The 24,770-nt window shown below is 42.4% G+C and overlaps 1 protein-coding gene across 1 annotated transcript in view; it reads left to right on the top strand.

Annotated features, from left to right (window-relative positions):
- The window catches only part of LOC110501618 (membrane-associated guanylate kinase, WW and PDZ domain-containing protein 2), a 292,550-nt gene that overhangs the window by 195,888 nt on the left and 71,892 nt on the right, over window positions 1–24,770 (top strand). The window contains 2 exon segments of the mRNA XM_036949610.2: window positions 1,747–2,264; window positions 2,470–2,641. Of these exon segments, the coding sequence (XP_036805505.2) occupies window positions 1,747–2,264; window positions 2,470–2,641 (690 nt within the window).

The following is a 24,770-nucleotide window of genomic DNA, read 5'->3' as shown; positions in this document are numbered from 1 at the left end:
TATTCATGAGATGATCTCCCATCTGTATAGTTATCAACTTGATTGTGCCAAATAGGAGATATTTTGTCGTTCATCGGAGGTTATATAGTAAGCTTAGCAACTTTGCTCATTTGACTTTTGCTTGACTGCCGTTACAAAGTTTGAATAATTCAACATGGTGTTACTCATGGTGTGCTCTGTGCATCCTGAGTGCGTTCTGTGTTGAGATAGCCTAACTGCTGAAATGCGCTGAAATAATAAATGGCCTGTTTCTCAATTCTCAACAATGTCACTGGCAATCAAAACTAGTCTGTCATTACCGAATATCAGTTTCACTTGCTGTGAAATCTTGACATAGTGGCGCAGCAATCATTTTATTTTGGGGGGACCCTGGCATAGTGACCATACTTCGGTTTAAAATGCTTTAAATGGGCACTTCCAGTTTTTGCGGTATTTCCGGGACTCTCAGGATAAATATGAATTATTCCCAGTATTGAAACTTGATAGATTTTTGGGAAAATATTAATCCCTGCTTATGCATCCCTATTATGCATTAGTCATATACACTAAGTGTACAAAACATTAAGAACACCGGCTCTTTCCATGACATAGACAGATAAGGTGAATGCAGGGGAAAGCAATGATCCCTTATTGATGTCACTTGTTAAATCCACTCCATCAGTGTAGCTGAAGGGGACAAGACAGGTTAAAGAAGGATTTTTAAGCCTTGAGATGATTGAGACATGGATTGTGTATGTGTGCCATTCAGAGGATGACTAGGCAAGTGCTTTTGAATGGGGTATTAGGTGCCAGACGCACCGGTTTGTGTCAAGGCCGTCATTGAAAATAAGAATTTGTTCTTAAAACTGACTTGCCTAGTTAAATAAAGGTACAAAAAAAAAAAAAAAATACTGCAATGCTGATGGGTTTTTCTGAATTTTTTGGTGGGGGGCTCCCGAGTGGCACAGCGGTCTAAGGCACTGCATCTCAGTGATAGAGGCGTCACTACAGACCATTGTTCAATTCCAGTCTGTATCACAACTAGCCGTGATTGGTCGTCCCATAAGGTGGCACACAATTGGCCTAGCGTTGTCTGGGTTTGGCCAGGGTAGGCCGACATCGTAAATAATAATTTGTTCTTAACTAACTTGCCTAGTTAAATTCATGCTCCACAGTTTCCCATAGGTATCAACAATGGTCCACAACCTGAAGGACATCCAGCCAACTTGACAACTGTGGGAAGAATTGGCTTCAACATGGGCCAGCATCCCAATGGAACACTTTTGACACCATGTAAAGTCCATTCCCTGAATTGAGATTGTTCTGAGAACACTCAGTGTATGGTTGTGATGTCACCCTGATTCTGACACTATTCTGACTGGAGAGGAGCCATAAGCTCAACATGGATCTCTTTTACATTATGGAAATGAAAGGAGTGTGTGTGAGTGTGTTTGTGTTCGTTAACCATGCCGAGGTTGGCATAGCAGTACCTTTGTAGTGTGATTGATGGGTGCCTGTACATTCTGACCCTGTTGCACACACACACACACACACACACAGAAACAAATTCTACCCTTGGGTTTGTATGACATCCTCTCTGTCCAATCTCCCCGGCCTTGTTGTTTAAGGAACGCAATAGAAAATGTTTAAAATATTTAGCAAAAAAGTATTAAAATTAAATTCTTATTTGACATGTCCTCCCTGATTCAGACCCTCTTCTTCCGTTTGATGACTACTGAACAAGATCTCTGCTTCCTCCCCTTTCAGGTGACGTCATAGTCTACATCAATGACATCTGTTGCCTGGGCACAACGCACGCCGACGTGGTCAAACTCTTTCAGTCCGTGCCCATCGGCCAGAGCGTCACCCTGGTCCTCTGCCGGGGATACCCCCTACCATTTGACCCTGAGGACTCTATTGGGGCGTCCACCAGTGCCTCCCTGACCCCCATGGGTCTGGAACACCGACCCCTGGTGATGAATGGGCGCAGTAGCTATGACCCTTACCTGGAGTACCTCTCCCTGAGCTCCCAGCTCCCTCCCCAGGCTCTAACACAGCCAGGGGCACCCCACCTTGATGGGTCCTCACTACCTCCCACCACCGTCCGGTCTGCACAGGCCATGACACCGCACGACGACAACATCTCCATGGCATCGTCGGGGGCGACAGGGATTGCAGGGGGCGTGATCCAGGGGGCAGAGCTGCTGACCGTAACCATTGTGAAGGGGGCAGAGGGGTTCGGATTCACCATCGCCGACAGCTCCACTGGGCAGTGTGTCAAACAGGTGGGGTGTTACTCTCGTGCTACTCTCGTGTGGTGTTACTTTTTTGGGGTGTTACTCTCGTTACTCTCAGTATGTTGTAAATGTAGCCTTGTGTATTCTATTGATCTCTCTGTCCGCCCATCTGTCCTTTCATCAGTCTGCCTGTCTGTCTGTCATCACTCCTACTTTTCCATCCTCATACTTGACTATGTTCTGTGTTGTACAGGTGTTGGAGCCGGGTGTACAGGGCGGAGTGGGTCTGAGTGAAGGAGACCTAATCCTGGAGGTGAACCAGCAGGGTGTTGTGGGGGCAGGACATGGACGTGTGGTGGAGCTGCTCAAAGAGTGTTCTGTCGGAGCCGAGGCCACGCTACTCATACAGAGAGGAGGAGGGGCAGGTAAGTCGCTTTGTCTCTTGAATAGCCTTTCTCTGACTGTCTATATTACCCTTTTCACCAGGGGCGCAACTTTGGTTTTAGAAGTGGAGGGGACATATATATACATACAGTACCAGTCAAAACATTTGGACACACCTACTCATTCCAGGGTTTTTCTTAATTTTTTACTATTTTCTACATTGTTGAATAATAGTGAAGATATCAAAACTATGAAATAACATATGGAATCATGTAGTAACCAAAAAAGTGTTAAGTTTAAGGTTACATTCAAACAGCTCTCCTGTGAAATACTGACCTACAACGTACGCCTAGTTTCCTGAAACAGGTCACATTTGTGAAATTTCTTTCCTTCTTAATGCGTTTGAGGCAATCGTCCATATTATGGCAAGAACGGCTCAAATAAGCAAAGATAAACGACAGTCCATCATTACTTTAAGACATGAAGGTCAGTCAATCTGGAGAATTTCAAGAACTTTTAACGTTTCTTCAAGTTGAAGGACAAAGGAAACGGCACACTGCTCTTGATAGTATCACTGATATTTAATAAGCTTACGTATCGGCCTCACGGCCTTCCTGGGAGCTTTTGTGAATAAAAAATAAATAAATGAAATTTGCACCCTTATGTAGACCTAGCCCCACCCACATCCGTTCCACACATCGAATGGGGTTGGAGGCAAAGGAAAAACAAATAAGTGTTACCAAATTTAACAATATGCATTTCATAAATATTACAAAAGTGTATAAATAAGGCGTAAAACCACAATGAGGACATAGCAAGTTTTCATTAGTTATTGGGTACATCGTACGAAAAAAAGATAAATCTTAAATAGGCACATAATTCATGTTCAAATTCACAACATAACATATACATAGGCATTTCATCATTAAGTCCTTTAGAAAATGATGTCTGGAGGGTGAAAATCCAAAAACGTTCTCTTTTACTCAGAGTTTTATTGATATCCCCTCCCCTGTCTGATATCTTAACTTTCTCCATGCCACAAAATCTAAAAGGTAGAAATGTTATGCTTCAGGTCATTGAAATGTACTGCGACTGGATAATCCCTGTCGTTTCTCCTGATTTAACTTGTATGTTCACTAATTCTCTGTTTGAGAGAACGAGAGGTTTTACCAACATAGCAGAGCCCACAAGGACATTTAATCATGTAAATAACATGGGTGGTGGAACACCTAATAATTTAATTTATTTGGAACTGTTTTCCTGTGTGTGGATGGCAGAAATATTCACACTTCATCATATTGTTGCACTGTGCACATCCTCTGCATGAATAGCTACCATTTGGTAGAGAGCGTAAAAGGGCCTGGATGATTTTATTTTGTGGCTGGCTGTTGGCATGAACCAACTTATCGCATAAATTGCGATCTCTCCTATACACAATAAGTGGTGGATTTTTATATTCAGCCGGCAAAGCTGGGTCCGATAATAAAATATGCCAGTGTTTCTTATCCACACCTCCCACTTTTCGCGAGTTCAAAGTATACGTAGTTGTGAACATTACGGAGTGTTCTTTAGCTTTAGCGGGTCTTTTTTGTAACAGCTCATCTCGGGTTTTTTCCAATGCCAATTAAAAGCTTCATCCACACATTGTGACGAATAGCCTCTTCTTGGAAACCTAATGCGCATCTCCACTGCTTTTTCTAGATAATCCTCTGTGGAGTGGCATACTGTGTATATATATATATACAGTATATACACTGCTCAAAAATATATATATACATCAACCTTCATGTTAATAACAGCTGCTGCAGCTGCCGTCATTGTCACACTACTGCAACACAATTGATGCTTGATCAGAAAATGTGATCAGAGGCTCTGTATGGAGGGCGTGATGCAATTGCGGAGCCTCGGGAAACAAGCAGACACCAAATTCAGCGCAATACCGAAAGACTGATAAGGAGCAAGATAGATACCATTCTGTATACTTCTGGCCCTTCTTAAGACGCTGTGTTAACTAACCTCCAGGTTAGTTTCAAAGCAATACAACTCTCATTCTGTGGCCTCCAACTGCTCTTAAATGCAAGTAAAACTAAATGCATGCTCTTCATCCGATCGCTGCCCGCACCTGCCCATCCGTCCAGCATCCCTACTCTGGACGGTTCTGACTTAGAATATGTGGACAACTACAAATACCTAGGTGTCTGGTTAGACTGTAAACTCTCCTTCCAGACTCACATTAAGCGTCTCCAATCCAAAATTAAATCTAGAATCGGCTTCCTATTTCACAACAAAGCATCCTTCTCTCATGCTGCCAAACATACCCTCGTAAAACTGACCATCCTACCGATCCTCGACTTCGGTGATGTAATTTACAAAATAGCCTCCAACACTCTACTCAACAAATTGGATGCAGTCTATCACAGTGCCATCCGTGTTGTCACCAAAGCTCCATATACTACCCACCATTGCGACCTGTACTCTCTCGTTGGCTGGCCCTCGCTTCATACTTGTCGCCAAACCCACTGACTCCAGGTCATCTACAAGTCTCTGCTAGGTAAAGCCCTGCCTTATGTCAGCTCACTGGTCACCATAGCAGCACAAACCCGTAGCAAGCGCTCCAGCAGGTATATCTCACTAGTCACCCCCAAAGTCAATTCCCCCATTGGCCGCCTTTCCTTTCAGTTCTCTGCTGCCAATGACTGGAACGAACTACAAAAATCACTGAAACTGGAGACTCATATCTCCCTCACTAGCTTTAAGCACCAGCTGTCAGAGCAGCTCACAGATCACTGCACCTGTACATAGCCCGTCTGTAAATAGCCCATCCAACTACCTCATCCCCATACTGTATTCATTTATTTATCTTGCTCTTTTGCACCCCAGTATCTCCACTTGCACATTCATCTTCACTACAGTGTTTAATTGGTATATTGTAATTACTTCGCCACCACGGCCTATTTATTGCCTTACCTCCCTTGTCTTACCTCATTTGCACACACTGTATATAGAATTTTTCTACTCTATTATTGACTGTATGTTTGTTAATTAAATGTGTAACTCTGTGTTGTTGTATGTGTCAAATTGCTTTGCTTTATCTTGGCCAGGTCGCAGTTGTAACTGAGAACTTGTTCTCAACTGGCCTACCTGGTTAAATAAAGGTGAAATAAATAAATAAAAATACAATTTTCACATTCTTTCTCACATTGTCCTTTCCATCACAGGTCCACAAACTATGGTGGATGCATAAACTCTAGGTGTACATTTAAGGGCCAGCCGTACTCCCCTGTTCTGAACCAACTGTAATTTTCAGAGGTCTCTCTTTGAGGCACCTGACCACACGACTGAACAGTAGTCCAGATGCGACAAAACTAGAGCCTGTAGAACCTGCCTTGTTGATAGTGTTAAAAAGGCACATCAACGCATTATTAGGGCAGACTTCTCCCCATCTTAGCTACTGTTGTGTCAACATGTTTTGACCATGACAGTTTACAATCCAGGGTTACTCCAAGCAGTTTAGTTTAGTTCACCTCAACTTGCTCAATTTTCACATATTTTTTTACAAGATGTAGTTAAGGTTAATGGTTTAATGAATGAATTTTCCCAATTGCAATGCTTTTCGTTTTTGGATTATCTGGATTATGATGGAGAGGCTTCCATTAAAGAACACCCCCTGTGTTCTGTTAGACAGCTAACACTTCACCCACAATATAGCAGAGGGTGTAAAGCCATAACATATATTTTTTCCATCAGCAGACCATGATCGATAATGTCAAAAACTGCACTGAAGTCTAACAAAACAGCTCCCATCTTTTTATCATCAATTTATCTCAGCCAATCATCAGTCATTTGTGTAAGTGCCATGCTTGTTGTCTGTCCTTCCCTATAAGTGTGCTGAAAGTCTGTTGTCAATTTGTTGACAGTAAAATATCATTGTATCTAGTCAAAAGGTTTACTAAGGGTTGGGGACAGGCTGATTGGTTGGCTATTTGAGCCAGTAAAAGGGGCTTAACTATTCTTGGGAAGCGGAATTACTTTTGCTTCCCACCAGGCACTTTCTAGCAGGCTTAGATTGAAGATATGGAAAATAGGAGGGGCAATATCGTTCACTATTATCCTCATTCATTTTCCTTCCAAGTTGTCAGATGCCGGTGGATTGTCATTAGTGTTAGACAACAATAATATTTTCACTTCTTCCACACTCACTTTACGGAATTCAAAAATGACATTCAATTCAGAATTTGATCAGTTTAATTCTTAACTTCTTAACTCATAAACATGCTTTTTGAAAGATAGCTTGTCATCAATCCAGATACAGGCAATCCAGATACCGCACTGTAGCACTCACGTCGGTAGCCATGAATGGCTTTGAAAGGCTGGTCATGCACACATCAACAGCATCACCCCGGAAACCCTAGACCAAATCAAATGTATTCATATAGCCCTTCGTACATCAGCTGATATCTCAAAGTGCTGTTCAGAAACCCAGACTAAAACCTAGGAAGAAACCGAGAGAGGAACCAGGCTATGAGGGGTGGCCAGTCCTCTTCTGGCTGTGCCGAATGGAGATTATAACAGAACAGACCCACTCCAATTCTCATACCACCCTAACATATTCACAGATGATGCAATCTCAATCACACTCCAACCTGGTCTTTCCCAGCTGAACAAAAGGAACACCTATGTGAGAATGCTGTTCATTGACGACAGCTCAGCGTTCAACACCACAGTGCCCACGAACCTCATCACTAAACACTAAACACCTCTCTCTGCAACTGGATCATGGACTTCCTGACGGGCCACCCCCAGGTGGTAAAGGTAGGCAACAGCACATATGCCACGCTGATCCTCAACACGGGGGCCCCTCGGTGGTGCATACTCCCTGTTCATCCATAACTCCAACACCAAGCACGACTCCAACACCATCATTAAGTGGTAGTCCTGATCACCAACAGCGATGAGACAGCCTATAGGGAGGAGGTCAGAGACATGGCAGTATGATGCCAGGACAACAACTTCTCCCTCAATGTGAGCAAGACAAAGGAGATGATCGTGGATTACAGGAAAAGGAGGGCTCAACACACCCACATTCATATTGACGGGGCTGTAGTGGAGCGGGTCGAGAGTTTCAGTTCCTTGGTGTTCACATCACCAACAAACTATTATGGTCCAAACACACCAATAAAGTAATAAAGTGGGCACGACAATGCCTTTCCCCCCTCAGGAGACTGAAAAGATTTGGCATGGGTCCATACTGACCGGTTGCAACACCGCCTGGTATGGCAACTGCTCGGTATCTGACCGTAAGGCGCTACAGAGGATAGTGCTTACAGCCCAGTACATCACTGGAGCCAAGCTTCCTGCCATCCAGGACCTATATACTAGGAGGTGTCAGAGGAAGGCCCAAGAAATGGTGAAAGACTCCAGTCACCCAAGTCATAGACTGTTCTCTCCGCTTCCACACGGCAAGTGGATCCGGAGCGCCAAGTCTTGATCCAAAAGCAATGAGACTCCTGAACAACTATCAACAGCTAATAATTAACTTGACTAACCTGTACCCCTGCACATTGACTCAGTACTCCCTGTATATAGCCTCATTATTGTTATTTTATTGTGTTACTTTTTATTTTTTTTAATTACTTTATTTTTTATTTGTAAATATTATCTGAACACTATTTCTTGAACTGCATTATTGGTCAAGGGCTTGTAAAGTAAGCATTCCACGGTTTTGTATTTGGCGCATGTGCCAAATACAATTTGATTCGATTTCATTTAGTATTCAGTATTGTTTCTACAGACCTGTGTAGGCCTATGTATTGACCAGCTGCAACATATAGCAACTCTTAGTCCACACTCCCTTTCGCTCTTTTTTTTGTTCTCCATTTTCCCTCTTTATAATTTCCTGTACGATTGGTCACTTGCGAGGAAAGTTAATTGCACATGTTTGACATGTGCTCTACGCTCATTCTCTAAAAGTTTTTCCGGTTGCAGGGGTCAAATTTAGCGTTGCTAGTTAACTTAGGCTGCCTGTACCAGCCGACCTGTAGAACAACTCTCTCTCACACACACACACACACACACACACACACACACACACACACACACACACACACACACACACACACACACACACACACACACACACACACACACACACAGAGAGAGGCACACAGACACACATACAGACTTGAGGGCACACACACACACAACCACACACATACAGTGGTTCCTCCTTTAAAAGCTGCATCATACTGCAGCACACCTTGCGTGCTGCCGCAGCATTCTGTGGCATGTCATTTAATTATCAGCCATTTGTCCTGTTACTGCAAATTATTGCTAATTTGACCACCAGAGGTCATCTTTGAGAAGGATTTGATAGTATTCCGTATTGGCATTACCAGAGAATTTAAAACCTTTTTTGTAATAACATAGTATATGGGATTGATTTTAAGAAATTTGGCTTATTTAATTTGATTAATTTTATGCTGTTTCCATTCAGAGGAAAACAAAAAAGGAAACCCTCAGGCTTTCTGTTAGGATGTAATGGAAAATATGGCGCTGTACAAGGTGACGGTCGGGAGAAGGCTACAGGATTGGAGGATTCTAAATTGTTTGCCTTCATTAGACAAATTTGTTCCAATATTTCGTTAAATCAGTGATATTTATTTCCATAGTAATTTATTATGGATCCACAACTAAAACAACATCTGCATTTCGAAAGAGTATTTTTATCATTATTTTATTAACGAAATGTGTTTATTTGTTTATTAGCCCACTGTAAGTCTACAATACATACAGTAGTAAACATGGGAAAGTGCCTCTTCCTTACATAAGGGAGAGCAGGCCATGTCTGAACTACAGAAAGTGGGGGAATTCGGGAGACCGGGGTTCAAATCCCCATTGGGGAGGAAGGAGTAGGCTGTCCTTGTAAATAAGAATTTGTTCTTAACTGATTCCATTTGTGTTATGTCATAGTTGCGAGGTCTTCACTATTATTATAAAACTTAGAAAATATAGAAACATTCTGGAATGAGTAGGTGTGTCAACTTTTTACTGGTACTTGCTGGAACGAACATATGGTGCTGTACAACATGACGGTCGGCAGTAGAGTACTGGGCTATTTAGCTAAAGAATCCCTGCAGGGCACGAGGAAGGAGTAGGCTGTCCTTGTCAGTAATAATTTGTTTTTAAACTGACTTGCCTAGTTAAATAAAGGTTACACTAAGTGCATAACATTTCTGTACCCTAATTTTCTAATTCTTGTCTAACCAATACTCAAATGGCGATTAAGTGAAAATAAAATCTCATTGCCTCAGAGCAGCACGAAACGTTTCTAGTGTAGGCTTTTGCTTCTAACCTTTACATGCTCTTTAAATAAATAAGACCTACACCATTTTAACAATACATCTACAAATATTTTTTTTTATGATGTGACTGTCCGCCAATAATTACATTTAGAGAATTGAGGACTCTATATGAACATCTAAGGGGCATTTTCCATTAGGATCTGTGAGAATATCTGAGAATATCTAAGGGGCTTTTGTATAATTCTAAATGAATTAATAATAATCGCTTTGTTTAAAAAGTAATGATATTTTGGAGATTTTGTTTTAATTTAACCTCGAGTGAATGAGAAAAAGGTCATTCTTGAACATGGGGTGAGACATTCTCACTCATTTGTAAATAAAGTTTGTTATTTAGAATTATTTATTTCTGGAGAAACCTAACTTGATTATTTAGCAGATATCACTTGCTTATATTCAGTCAACACATATCTTAAGAATATCATGGAATATTTGAACATTTTCATTTCTCCATGCTTGTCTCAGAGCAGCGAGAAACGGTGCTGAAATAGATATCCACAGCGGGACGGCTATGTATTCTGTGCCCACTCGTGGTTTCTCTTCGGTTACATATCCTTGGAATAGCAGAACAGCATAACGGTCCGGGCGGCCCTTGCTGTGCCTGGTGAGCAGTTGGTCAAGTTCTGTTGTCAGAAGAGGAATGGAAATGTCAGTGTGAACCGAAGACCTGACGAACCCGCCACGTATGTTGACTCTGCCTGTAGGAGGTGGAGTTCCAGAGCTCACAGGTGTGTCTGGCATTGATACTGACTCCATCTCCTTCCCCGCCCTTTCAACATGTGAGTGAGTCAATGATTCCAATGATTTGTCTGACAAACAAAGAACTTTGCATCCTGCAAGTCCAGGCATGGATCTAAGCTGGTAAGACATTCAATAACGCCATCTTCACAGACTAATCAACCGTCGCCCTTGAGCAATTTGCTCAAAATTGCTAAAGAAAAAAAGGAAGAAGATCAAGAAAATTAACGAAAGTATAAAGATGTTGATGAAGAAATGCTGTTTTGAGTTGGAAATGTAACACTTTAGATTACTTAACCATGTGTAGGTAGATAAGTGTGTTGGTAGATGTGGAAAGATACAAATGATTTGTTGCAAGTTGGAGGGGGGGTTCACACCTTGCTCGGCTATTAGACAATTCTTTAGTAAAGGTTGAATAGCCTATTGTTCAGCTAATAGCTCATCTTGCTACGCTTGTGAAAACAAATAATACTTTTTCTCCTTTCCACATGTTAAAGATTCCAATTGATAAAGTTTGGCATCAACTGAAAACATTAATCAGTAACTCTGCCAAGCCGACAGGCAAAGATGAACTGGTCAAGGCCATCAATATGTTTTGGCTAGAGAAATTGACAATACAACAATGCAACAAATACATTGATCATCTCAGCAAGGTTTTATCTGTGGTCGTGGAGCTGGGTGGAAGTGCGACTAAAATGTAGTTAATATAAATATCCGCATTTGAATGTCTTTTTTCTCGTTATTTTATTTAATTAACGAAAGCATAAAGATGTTGATGAAGAAATACTGTATTGCTGTTTTGAGTTAGAAATGTAACACTTTAGAGTACTTAAGCATCGAATACATTGCAAGTTGAGGGATTTCCACAACAGTAGCCTGGTTATAAAAAGTATTTTGTCCTGCTAATAGGAAACATTTGCATGACGGACTACACATTCCGCACTTGTCTTCACTATTATTCTACAATGCAGAAAATAGAAATATAGAAAAATCCTGGAATTAGTCAGTGTGTCCAAACTTTTGACCGGTGTTTTTTATGGTGTTTTTATTTCATGAAAAATGAAAAACCCTCTGGGTTTCTGTTAGGATGGCATGGAAAACATGGCACTGTACAATGGGCTATTTAGCCAAAGAAACCCTGTGTCGTGCGGATGAGAGACCGGGATTCAAATCCCGGACGGGGAAAAAGGAGTAGGCTTGTCTCAGAGTCCCCACGCTTGTCTCAGAGCAGCGCAAAACGGTGCTAAAATAGTTTTAGTTTTTTGCTTCTAACTTCAATTGATAAAGTGTTTTTAGCTACAATCGGCCCAACCCCAATTAATACATTTGGGCATAGTCGATAGCATGCTGAACATTGGGCTAAAATGTAGAGGGTTCAAAACCTGCTCACTGCTTGTTTCATTACATTATTATGCCAGTCTCAGAGCAAATAGCCTGGATTGTTACTCCCATCTCGTTCCTCGCTCTATTCCATGCGTCATTCAGCACACTTGTGGGCGTAAAGGCAGGATGTACTGTATATTCTGTAAATATGAATTACAAATCAGCCTTTACTTAAATCATGTTTCTAGTCTATTGCATAGTTACAATGTGTAATCATTGATGTCCCAGGAGCAGGAATGGTAAACACTGTTGAAGTTTATAATTGTAGTACATACATGCAGACACAGCATAAATCAAAAAATTGAATTTGATACACCTGGTATTGGATATGACTGAATTGTTTTTGCTAAATAGCGATTTTTGTAAATTAACTTTATGACAAAAAAAATATGCACAATCGATTGTCTCTACATTAACTAACATATTCCTCTCAATTGTACATGTTTTGCTTGCCTCGTTATGCCGTTATAACTACTTACATTTGATTCCCCCGTAATGTTTTGTCAGCCATCTTTGCTGAAGAAAGTCACCAGGGACAGGTGGCTCGGGTCATATTCGTCATTGGAACCACTCAATACGATTGGTCATATAAAAACCTTGGGACCCAAATGCATAATGAGTGCTCTAACTCCCATTTGTGGTGGTCTGGAGCAATGAAGCCGTGAACCTGGGTACCTCCCGCGGTGTAAGCTCGCAACTTTTAAAGGAGGAACCACTGTACACACAAACACACACTCAACCAGGCTTCCATGCTTGTCTCTGTGATGGACAGGCACAGAGGATTGTGGGATGGACATAATGTCACAGCTGCTGTCTGTTAGCCATGGCGTGAGGAAAAAGGAAAAAGCCAAAAATGGGCAGCACTCCAAGTGACAAGTTTCAAGGCACAGAGTTAATTTATTTACAACTTAGTTTGTTTATTTATACTCACAAATGTGTGTTTTTTATTACAGCTAGCTGTTCCTGATACACATGTAAGTCTCTACCCCCAGATCTAGCTAACACTCAATCATTGCTCGTAGACACACACAGATGCACACACACACTCACTCAAACGCACACGCACCCGCACACACAAAAAAACACATAAACACAAATTCTAAAAATAACATTTAGGATTACGAATGAATCTTCATCATTATTGGTACTTTTGTTAATGATTCGAGTCTAAGCCAATAAGATCTGCACATCTCTATCTACGGGGTTTTATGTCATGTTTATTTTCAGTGTTTAATATTTCAGTGTGCAATTGTCTATACCCAATTGTCTATACCCTCATATACCCTAATTCTATCTAGTGTACATGTGACAAACTCACTACAAACTCACTTCTCACCATGCACTAGATCTAACAGTCTCACGTCAGAATTATACGTTCATCCATGTTAGTAAACTAATATTTCGAAGTGTTTAAGGTTACGTTTAGGCATTAACTCCAAATTAAGGTTAGGGTTAAGTTTAGGTATTGACTCTGAAACAGAATTAGGGTGCTTAAGGTAAGGGTTAAGGTTTGGGATAGGCTTAAAACAAAAATAACTTTCTAATATTGGATTTGAACTTGCAACCTATGAGTCAGAGGCAGATGCTTAGCCCATCCACCATCCCCATCCAGCTAGCAAAACTGAAACCTACTTGAACGCAACAGTCCTCACTGTTCCCCCTAGTGCCGGTTTCCACTTCATCTCCTGACATCCTCAGACATGGATGGACATTGAATAGTATAGTATCACTGGTGTGATTGATGGGTGCCTTTACACTCTGACCCTGCTGCGCACACACACACACACACACACACACACACACACACACACACACACACACACACACACACACACACACACACACACACACACACACACACACACACATCCCCTATCCCACCCGTTGTCCCCCCTACATCACACAGCTCAGGGCAATGTCCCTAAAGAGAATATCAGCCTGACACACCAAACGCACACACTTACACAAACACACACACAGATGTATACCGAATGCCTCGGGGTAACTGGCTGCAGGGTAAAAGACAGACAGGGCTCGGAATTACTCACAATAGGCGTCAGACTGTCCGTGTGTGTGTGTGTGTGTGTGTGTGTGTGTGTGTGTGTGTATATGTGTGTGTGTGTGTGTGTGTGTGTGTATATGTGTTCCTTTGTTTGACTACCCCAGTGTTGGCATGTCACCAGTGTCCACTGAGCTCCGATCATGTTCACATCTACGTCCCCTGACAGTCTGTTTAGCATCAAGCCAACTGGAGACCACAGACAGCCTCCTTCACCAATGAGGATGCATATCACACTGCCATGGGAGGGGCAGGAGGGCCCAGGACTCAGCAGGCTAGTCTGTGAGGTTCCACTGCCATGTCGCACTGACCACAGACTTGAAATAGTAGCTGTATGGGGGGAGAACTTGTTTAGGAGCCAATACTGACTGCAGCTATTCATTAGCATTGTGTAGGTGTCCTCACCTCTAACGCGCATGATAAAATGCCGGTAGATCACAATACTGAGCTCGGTTTCAGATGTAAAATTCTGGCTAGGTCCAAGATTTAGCGTCTTTATTCTTGCATGCTGACACCCACTGTTCTTAAGACAATCAAATTATAGTAATAATCTAAATTATAAAATGTGTTGTTTGGATCCTGGATGCTGATTAGTTGATATGCAGGTGGGACAACAAATAATCCCATAATAGTTTTTTAAAATTGTATAACTGCCTTAATTTTGCCGGACCCCAGGAAGAGTAGCTGCTGCCTTGGCTATTGGGTATCCATAATAAATACAAAATACAAATGCCAACCCCTAGAAGCACTGAGCTAGGCTGAAATACTTGCATTTTGCAGCTGCCTTACTCAAGACTGCAAAAAAGAGACCATGTTTGTATGCGGCTTTATTAACTCAATGATTTTTTTTTAACATTGTTTGCCAACTGATATGTGACTTGTATTAATGTCAAAATAACACGCAAAACAGGCTAAATATATACATACAGTACTGTTCAAAAGTTTGGGGTCACTTAGAAATGTCCTTGTTTTTGAAAGAAAAACAAAAAAATATGTCCATTAGAATAACATCAAATTAATCTGAAAAACAGTGTAGACATTGTTAATGTTGTAAATGACTATTGTAGCTGGAAACGGATGATTTTTAGTGGAATATCCACATAGGTGTACAGAGGCCCATTATCAGCAACCATCACTCCTGTGTTCCAATGGCACGTTGTGTTAGCTAATCCAAGTTTATCATTTTAAAAGGCTAATTGATCCTTAGAAAACCCTTTTGCAATTATGTTAGCACAGCTGAAAACTGTTGTTCTGATTAAAGAAGCAATAAAACTGGCCTTCTTTAGACTAGTTGAGTATCTGGAGCATCAGCATTTGTGGGTTCGATTACAGGCTCAAAATTTCCAGAAACAAATAACTTTCTTCTGAACCTTGTCAGTCTATTCTTGTTCTGAGAAATGAAGACAATTCCATGTGAGAAATTGCCAAGAAACTGAAGATCTCGTACAACGCTGTGTACTACTCCCTTCACAGACCAGCGCAAACTGGCTCTAACCAGAATAGAAAGAGGAGTGGGAGGCCCCGGTGTACAACTGAGCAAGAGGACTAGTACATTAGTGTCTAGTTTGAGAAATAGACGCCTCTCAAGTCCTCAACTGGCAGCTTCATTAATAGTACCCGCAAACCACAATGAAGAGAAAACAGTTTTCAGCTGTGCTAACATAATTGCAAAAGGGTTTTCTAATGATCAATTAGCCTTTTGATCGGTAGTGTATATTATAATAATAATTATATGAAATCATTTGTATTTTCTTTATTTTTATTTTAGCTCTGCCCTGAATGACGGATCGCTACTGATAATTTTACAAATGCGATCTCTCCCATGCCAGTAGGCTAGCCCAAGAATGAACATCAAACAAATAATTGACCATGGAAACTGTAAACACTCAGAATTCCATTCATTCAAAGCCCTGTGGGTCCTGGTCAAAAGTAGTGCACTAAACAGCATAGGGTAGCACTTTATAATAGCCACGTAATAAAGTATTTACAAAGTATTAATACATGATGAAATTGTTTATTCATAATTTATTCATTATTAATCATAGGGCTGTTGCATATTACCGCCACACCGGCAGTCGTGAGTCATGACCGCAGTCAAATTCCACGTGACCTTTGAGTCCTGTTATGTACTCTGGACATGTGTTGGTTGTACCTAACCTGCTAACGACCTTCTGGTCGCTAATGGACTGGTACTCAGAACTCTATTTGTCTCTCTAACCCACAGGTGTCAAACTCATTCAAAGGAAGGCCGAGTGTCTGCGGGTTTTCACTCCTCCCTTGTACTTGATTGATTAATTAAGGTCAAAAATTAGTAAGGAACTCCCCACATCTGGTTATCTAGGGCTTAACTTCTTCGATATAGGGGGCGCTCTTTTAATTTTTGGATAAAAAAACGTTCCCGTTTTAAACAAGATATTTTGTCACGAAAAGATGCTCGACTATGCATATAATTGACAGCTTTGGAAAGAAAACACTCTGACGTTTCCAAAACAGCAAAGATATTATCTGTGAGTGCCACAGAACTGATGCTACAGGCGAAACCAAGATGAAACCCCAGATTTTGAAGGCGCTGTGTTCCAATGTCTCCTTATATGGCTATGAATGCGCAAGGAATGAGCCTACACTTTCTGTCGTTTCCCCAAGGTGTCTGCAGCATTGTGACGTATTTGTAGGCATATCATTGGAAGATTGACCATAAGAGACTACATTTACCAGGTGCTCGCTTGGTGTCCTCCGTTGCAATTATTGCGTAATCTCCAGCTGCGTGTATTTTTCCATTTGCTTCAGAGGAGAAACTCAACTGCCACAAATGACTTATCATCGAATAGATATGTGAAAAACACCTTGAGGATTGATTCTAAACAACGTTTGCCATGTTTCTGTCGATATTATGGAGTTAATTTGGAAAAATGTTTGGTCGTTGTAATGACTGAATTTTCCGGGTTTTTTCTTAGCCAAACGTGATGAACAAAACGGAGCGATTTCTCCTACACAAATAATATTTTGGGAAAAACTGAACATTTGCAATCTAACAGAGTCTCCTCATTGAAAACATCAAAAGTTCTTCAAAGGTAAATTATTTTATTTGAATGCTTTTCTTGTTTTTGTGAAAATGTTGCCTGCTGAATGCCAGGCTTAATGCTATGCTAGCTATCAATACTCTTACACAAATGCTTGTGTAGCTATGGTTGAAAAGCATATTTTGAAAATCTGAGATGACAGTGTTTTTAACAAAAGGCTAAGCTTGTCAGCCAATATATTTATTTCATTTTATTTGCGATTTTCATGAATAGTTAACGTTGCGTTATGGTAATGAACTTGAGGCTATGATTACGCTCCCGGATACGGGATTGCTCGACGCAAGAAGTTAATTGAAAGGAAAAAACAACAACCTGCAGACACTAGGCCCTCCATGGAATGAGTTTGACACCCTGAGTGGAAAACATGGTCGTTGTGGATGTTGTTTCAACGCAAAACACAACGAAATGGACAGTGCTTTCTAAGGTGATGATTAGAGTTGAGGTCAGAAGTTTACATACACCTTAGCCATACATACATACATAATTTATACTCAGTTTTTCACAATTCCTGACATTTATTCCTAGAAAAAAATCCCTCTTTAACGTCTGTTAGGATCACCACCTTTATTTTAAGATTGTGAAATGTCAGAATAATCCAAGATGGCGTAGCAGTCAGACGTCTTAGTTCTCGTCTTGTTGTGTCCCATGTTTATAACTTTTTAATATATTTTTTTCAGAATATATTTTCAGAATGCTCTCCTGCAACCCTCCTCACCCAATGTGGTGTGGATCTGCTTTTTTCTAAAGTATTATTTTTAACTTTGAACTGGAACCCCAACAGGAGCTAGCCAGCTAACTAGCTACTAGCTAGTAGTCAGCTAACCACTGCTAGCGGTCATCAGCTAACCTTTAGCTATGAAAACACTCGCCAGTTTGCACAACGCGATTCAAACCAGAGCATCCCGGACTTATTTTCTCTCCATATCCACGGATTCCTATCGCAAGCTCTGAACCTCTTCACCTGGATCATCGCCGCTAGCTAGCTGCAATCCGAATGGCTACTCCTGGCTAACGTCTCTGTCCCGAAGAAAGCACCAATTAGACGGGAGCTAGCCCAAGCTAGGCCCATCTCCCGGCTAGCTGAAGCGGTCCATCAGCCACTCCAGGGCTACATCCCTATTTTACCAGTTTGCCTGGACCCCTTTTACTACACAGAGCACTGCTTATCCATCACGACTGGACTACCGACGTAAAAATTTTTTTCAACATGTCCCTCCTTTGCGACGTCCCATGGATGCCCATCTCCTAGCCTGCTAGCCACGGCTCGCTAGCTGTCTAGAGCATTTTGGACTGTTAGCTGAAGAGATCCATCGGCCAATTTCTTGGGCCACTATACCTATTTTGCCAATTGGACCGGACCCCTTTACTACATGGAACCCTACTAATCCATCACGACTGGTCTGCCAACGCAACCGCACGAGGAGGCTCCACACGAGGATGAGGCTATAATACTTCTTCCGCCGTGACGTCCCTCTAATTTGCTAGCTTGCTAGCCCCGGCCCGCTAGCTGTCTGAATCGCCGTGTCTCTAGCCAGCCTAACTACTCACTGGACCCCTATGATAACTCGGCTACGCATGCCTCTCCCTAATGTCAATATGCCCTGTCCATTACTGTTCTGGTTAGTGACCTGCTGCTTTTACTCTCTGTTCCGAACGTACTAGATGACCAGTTCTTATAGCCTTTAGCCGTACCCTTATCCTACTCCTCCTCTCTTCCTCTGGTGATGTAGAGGTGCCTAGCTCCACTCCTATTCCCCAAATGCTCTCATTTGTTGACGTCTATAACCGTAAAAGCCTTGGTTTCATGCATGTTAACATTAGAAGCCTTCTCCCTAAGTTTGTTTTATTCACTACTTTAGCACACTCTGTCAACCCAAATGTCCTAGCCGTCTCTGAATCCTGGCTTAGGAATACCACCAAAAACCCTGAAATTTCCATCCCTAACTATAACATTTTCCAACAAGATAGAATTGCCAAAGGGGGCGGAGTTGCAATCTACTGCAGAGATTGCCTGCAAAGTTCTGCTTACTATCCAGGTCTGTACCCAAACAATTCAAGCTTCTATTTTTAAAAATCCAACTTTCCAGAAACAAGTCTCCCACCATTGCCGCTTGCGATAGACCACCCTCTGCCCCCAGCTGTGACCTGGACAACATTTGTGAATTGATTGCCCCCCATCTATCTTCAGAGCTTGTGCTGCTAGGTGACCTAAACTGGGACATGCTTAACACCCCGGCCATTCTACAATCTAAGCTAGATGCCCTCAATCTCACGCAAAATATCAATGAACCTACCACGTACAACCCCAAATCCGTAACCACGGGCATCCTCATAGATATCCTCCTGACCAACTTGCCCTCCAAATACACCTCTGCTGTCTTCAACCAAGATCTCAGCAATCACTGCCTGCATCCGTAATGGGTCTGCGGTCAAACAACCACCCCTCATCACTGTCAAACGCTCCCTAAATCACTTGAGTGAGCAGGCCTTTCTAAATTACCTGGCCCGGGTATCCTGGAAGGATATCACCCTCATCCCGTCAGTAGAGGATGCCTGGTTATTCTTTAAAAGTGCCATCCTCACCATCTTAAATAAGCATGCCCCATTAAAAAATGTAGAACCAGGAACAGCCCTTGGTTCACTCCAGACCTGACTGCCCTTGACCAGCACAAAAACATCCTGTGGCATACTGCATTAACATTGAATAGCCCCCGTTGAAATGCAACTTTTCAGGGAAGTTAGGAACCAATATACACAGGCAGTTAGGAAATCTAAGGCTGCCTTTATCAAACAGAAATTTGCATCCTGTCTCACAAACTCAAAAAGTTCTGGGACACTGTAAAGTCCATGGAGAATAAGAGCACCTCCTCCCAGCTGCCCACTGCACTGAGGCTAGGAAACAATGTCACCACCGATGAATCCAATATAATTGAGAATTTCAAGAAGCATTTTTCTACTGCTGGCTATGCTTTCCACCTGGCTACCCCTGCCACGGTCAACAGCCATGCACCCCCCCCCCTCCCCCCCCCCACAGCAACTCGCCCAAGCCTCCCCATTTCTCCTTGACCCAGATCCAGATAGCTATTGTTCTGAAAGAGCTGCAAAATCTGGATCCCTACAAATCAGCTGGGCTAGACAAACTGGACCCTCTCTTTCTAAAACACCTACTACCTCTTCGACCTCTCTTTCGTATCATCTGAGATTCCCAAAGATTGGAAAACTACACGGCCATCCCCCTCTTCAAAGGAAGAGACACTCTAGAGCATGGGTGTCAAACTCTGGCCCGTGGGCCAAATTTGGCCCGCGAGACAATACCAAATTACTACTAGAGCTGGTCCGCCGGTATTATACAGCGCATTCACCACTAATACTACGAATCCCATAATGCTCTGCTGTTTTCGCGCGCCAATCAGGACAGGACCCAGAAACGCTCTCTCCTCTGTGACAGTAGTCATAGCAACATAGACGCTACAACTGTCAGCGATCTAACCCTTCCCAAAAATGGCGAAAAGAAAGGCAGAAAACAGGAGCTTTCTGGACAAGTGGGAGGCAGAATATCTGTTTACATATGTAAAAGACAAACCTGTTTGTCTTGTTTGTGGAGTCAACGTGGCTGTAAGTAAGGAGTACAACATTAGACGACACTATGAAACGAAACACCATGACAAATACAAGGACCTGGACATGACTCAAAGGAGCCAGAAAGTAGAGGAGATGAAAATAAGTTTGGTTTCACAACAGAATATGTTTAAAAAAGCCACATCACAAAGCGAGGCTGCTGTAAAGGCTAGTTATATAGTGGCAGCAGAGATCGCAAAATCAGCCCGGCCCTTTAGTGAGGGAGAGTTCATGAAAAAGTTCATGATGAAGGTTTGTGACCTCGTATGCCCAGAGAAAAAACAAGCATTTTCAAACGTGAGCCTGAGCAGGAACACAGTAGCTGATCGCACATGTGATCTTGCCACCAATCTGTATGACCAGCTGATGGAAAAGGGAAAAGATTTTGTTGTGTTCTCCCTCGCTGTGGATGAGAGCTGCGACGCATCTGATACTGCTCAGCTGTCAGTCTTCATCCGTGGAGTAGAATCAAATCTGTGTGTTACGGAGGAGCTATTAGGATTCAAATCAATGCATGGCACAACCACAGGAAAGGAAATCGTTGAGGAGGTTTCCAAATGTGTAACTGAAATAAAGCTGCCGTGGGATAAACTCGTTGGATTAACGACAGATGGTGCGCCAGCGATGTGCGGTAAAAAGAGTGGACTGGTGGGCATGGTTCGGGAGAAGATGCCGGAAGAGAACTGTGTAGGTGAGCTAACTGTTTACCACTGCATCATACATCAGGAAGCACTGTGTGCCAAAGCCCTAAAGATGGAACATGTTATGACCACAGTAACACAGGTAGTTAACTTTATAAGAGCCAAAGGTCTAAATCACCGCCAGTTTAAATCTTTTCTGGAGGAGTGTGGTTCGGAATACGCAGACGTGCCGTATCACACAGAGGTGAGATGGCTAAGCAGAGGAAAAGTACTGAACAGATGTTTCGAGCTGCGTGAGGAAATATGTCAATTCCTGGAAACCAAAGGGAAGGATACAGCAGAGCTCCGGGAGCAAAAGTTCCTGTGTGAGCTGGCCTTTCTCTGTGACATCTCGAGCCATCTCGATGCGCTGAACCTGCAGCTTCAGGGGCGGGGGCGCATCATCACAGACATGTACGCTGCAGTGAGGGCCTTCAAAACTAAACTGTGCCTGTGGGAGAATCAGATGCTGCAAGGAAACCCTTGCCATTTTCCCTGCTGCCAATCCATAAAAGCGCAGATCTCTACCGCCGTGTTCCCATGCGCACAGTTTGCTGAAAAACTCAGTGTTCTCGCCGCTGAGTTTAGCCGGCGATTTGCCGACTTCGATGCCCAGAAATGCAAGTTTGAACTGCTTAGTAATCCCTTCGCAGTTGATGTGGAAAATGCACCAACCAACATCCAAATGGAGCTGATTGAACTCCAGTGCAACGACACGCTGAAGTCAAAGTATGATGCTGTGGGCGCCGCACAGTTTCCACGGTTCATCCCTGACACAATGCCTCAGCTCCGCACCCAAGCTGCTCAGATGCTCTCCATGTTCGGCAGCACTTATCTATGCGAGCAACTTTTCTCCTCAATGAAGATGACCAAAACAACTCACAGGAGACCGTCTGACTGATGAACATCTTCGCTCGATACTGAGGATTTCTTCAGCTCAGAGCTTGAGCCCAGACATTGATGAACTAGCATCCAAGAAGAGATGCCAGGTATCTGGCTTGGGCACATCAGATTAGACCAGTATGCAATAATTAACGTTTTCTTTATGCACTTTTTCTTGCTACAAGGCATGGGCTTGAATGGTTGATTGATTTATTATCATTTTATTTGTAAAATTATTAGCCAGTGGAAAAAGTTTATTTTGGTATTTAAATCAGAAGGCTGCAAATAGAAAAGAGGCATACAATTTTTATTTAAATTTTTATTTATTTAATAAATCAATGCCATTGATGTGTTTTTTCATTTGAAATTCGATTTTGCATGTCTCCACTATTAAATTATATATTGTATGGTAATAAGCGATGCTTGTTCCATATTCAATGTTAAAGCAAAACTTGTTTGGGTCCATATTAAAAGGTTAATTTGTTCAATGTTGGCCCGTGACTTTGTTCAGGTTTTACATTTTGGCCCACTGGGTATTTGAGTTTGACACCCCTGCTCTAGACCCACACTGCTACAGAACTTTGTCTATCCTACTCTGCCTTTCTAAGGTCTTCGAAAGTCAAGTAAACAAACAGAACACCGACCATTTCGAATCCCACCGCACCTTCTCCACTATGCAATCTGGTTTCTGAGCTGGTCATGGGTGCACCTCAGTCACGCTCAAGGTCCTAAACGATATCATAACCGCCATCGATAAGAGACATTACTGTGCAGCCGTATTCATTGACCTGGCCAAGGCTTTCGACTCTGTCAAACACCACATTCTCATCGGCAGACTAATCAGCCTTGGTTTCTCAAATGACTGCCTCGCCTGGTTCACCAACTACTTCTCTGATAGAGTTCAGTGTGTCAAATCAGAGGGCCTGCTGTCCGGACCTCTGGCAGTCTCTCTGGGGGTGCCACAGGGTTCAATTCTCGGGCCCACTCTCTTCTCTGTATACATCAATGATGTCGCTCTTGCTGCTGGTGAACCTCTGATCCACCTATATGCCGATGACACCATTCTGTATACTTCTGGCCCTCCTTTGGACACTGTGTTACCTATGTCCAAATGAGCTTCAGTGCCACACAACACTCCTCCCGTGGCCTACAACTGCTCTTAAATGCAAATAAAACGAAATGCATGCTCTTCAACCGATTGCTGCCTGCACCTGCTCGCCCGTCGAGCATCCCTACTCTGAATGGTTCTGACTTAGAATATGTGGACAATTACAAATACCTAGATGTCTGGTTAGACTGTAAACTATCTTTCCAGACTCACATTATGCATCTCCAATACAACATTTTAATCTAGAATCGGCTTCCAATTTCACAACAAAGCATCCTTCACTCATGCTGCCAAACATACCCTCGTAAAACTGACCACCCTATCAATCCTCGATTTCAGCGATGTCATTTACAAAATAGCCTCCAACACTCTACTCAACAAGCTGGATGAAATCTATCACATTGCCATCCGTGTTGTCACCAAAGCCCCATACTACCCACCATCTCACCACTGCGACCTGTACACTCTCGTTGGCTGGCCCTCGCTTCATACTCATCACCAAACCCACTGGCTCCAGTTCATCTAAAAGTATTTGCTAGGTAAAGCCCCGCCTTATCTCAGCTCACTGGCCACCATAGCAGCACCCACCCATAGCACGCGCTCAGCTGGTATATTTCACTGTTCACCCCCAAAGCCAATTCCTCCTTTGGCCGCCTTTCCTTCCAGTACTCTGCTGCCAATGACTAGAACGAACTGCAAAAATCACTGAAGCTGGAGGCTCATATCTCCCTCACTAGCTTTAAGCACCAGCTGTCAGAGCAGCTCACAGATCACTGCACCTGTACATAGCCCGTCTGTAAATAGCCCATCCAACTACCTCATCCCATACTGTATTTATTTATTTATCTTGCTCTTTATGTTGCTTTATTTATCTTTTCACCCCAGTATCTCTACTTGCACATTCATCTTTGCACATCTATCACTCCAGTGTTCAATTGCTATATTATAATTACTTCGCCACCATGGCCTATTTATTGCCTTACCTCCCTTATCTTACCTCATTTGCACACACTGCATATATACTTTTTTTGCTGTATGTTTGTTAATTCCATGTGTAACTCTGTGTTGTTGTATGTGTCGAACTGTTTTGCTTTATCTTGGCCACATCGCAGTTGTAAATGAAAACTTGGTTTCAACTAGCCTACCTGGTTAAATAAAGATTAAATAAAAAAATTGTAGTGGTTTTTTTTTTTTTTTTAGCTTTCATTTCTTTCATCACATTCCCAGTGGGTCAGAAGTTTACATACACTCAGTTAGTATTTGG

This window comes from Oncorhynchus mykiss, chromosome 2, assembly GCF_057628025.1.
Source record: "Oncorhynchus mykiss isolate SJ-2025 chromosome 2, ASM5762802v1, whole genome shotgun sequence".
NCBI classification, from domain to species: domain Eukaryota; kingdom Metazoa; phylum Chordata; class Actinopteri; order Salmoniformes; family Salmonidae; genus Oncorhynchus; species Oncorhynchus mykiss.
Note: the sequence above shows the minus strand (reverse complement) of the source record. Positions and strands in the feature narration are given on the sequence as shown.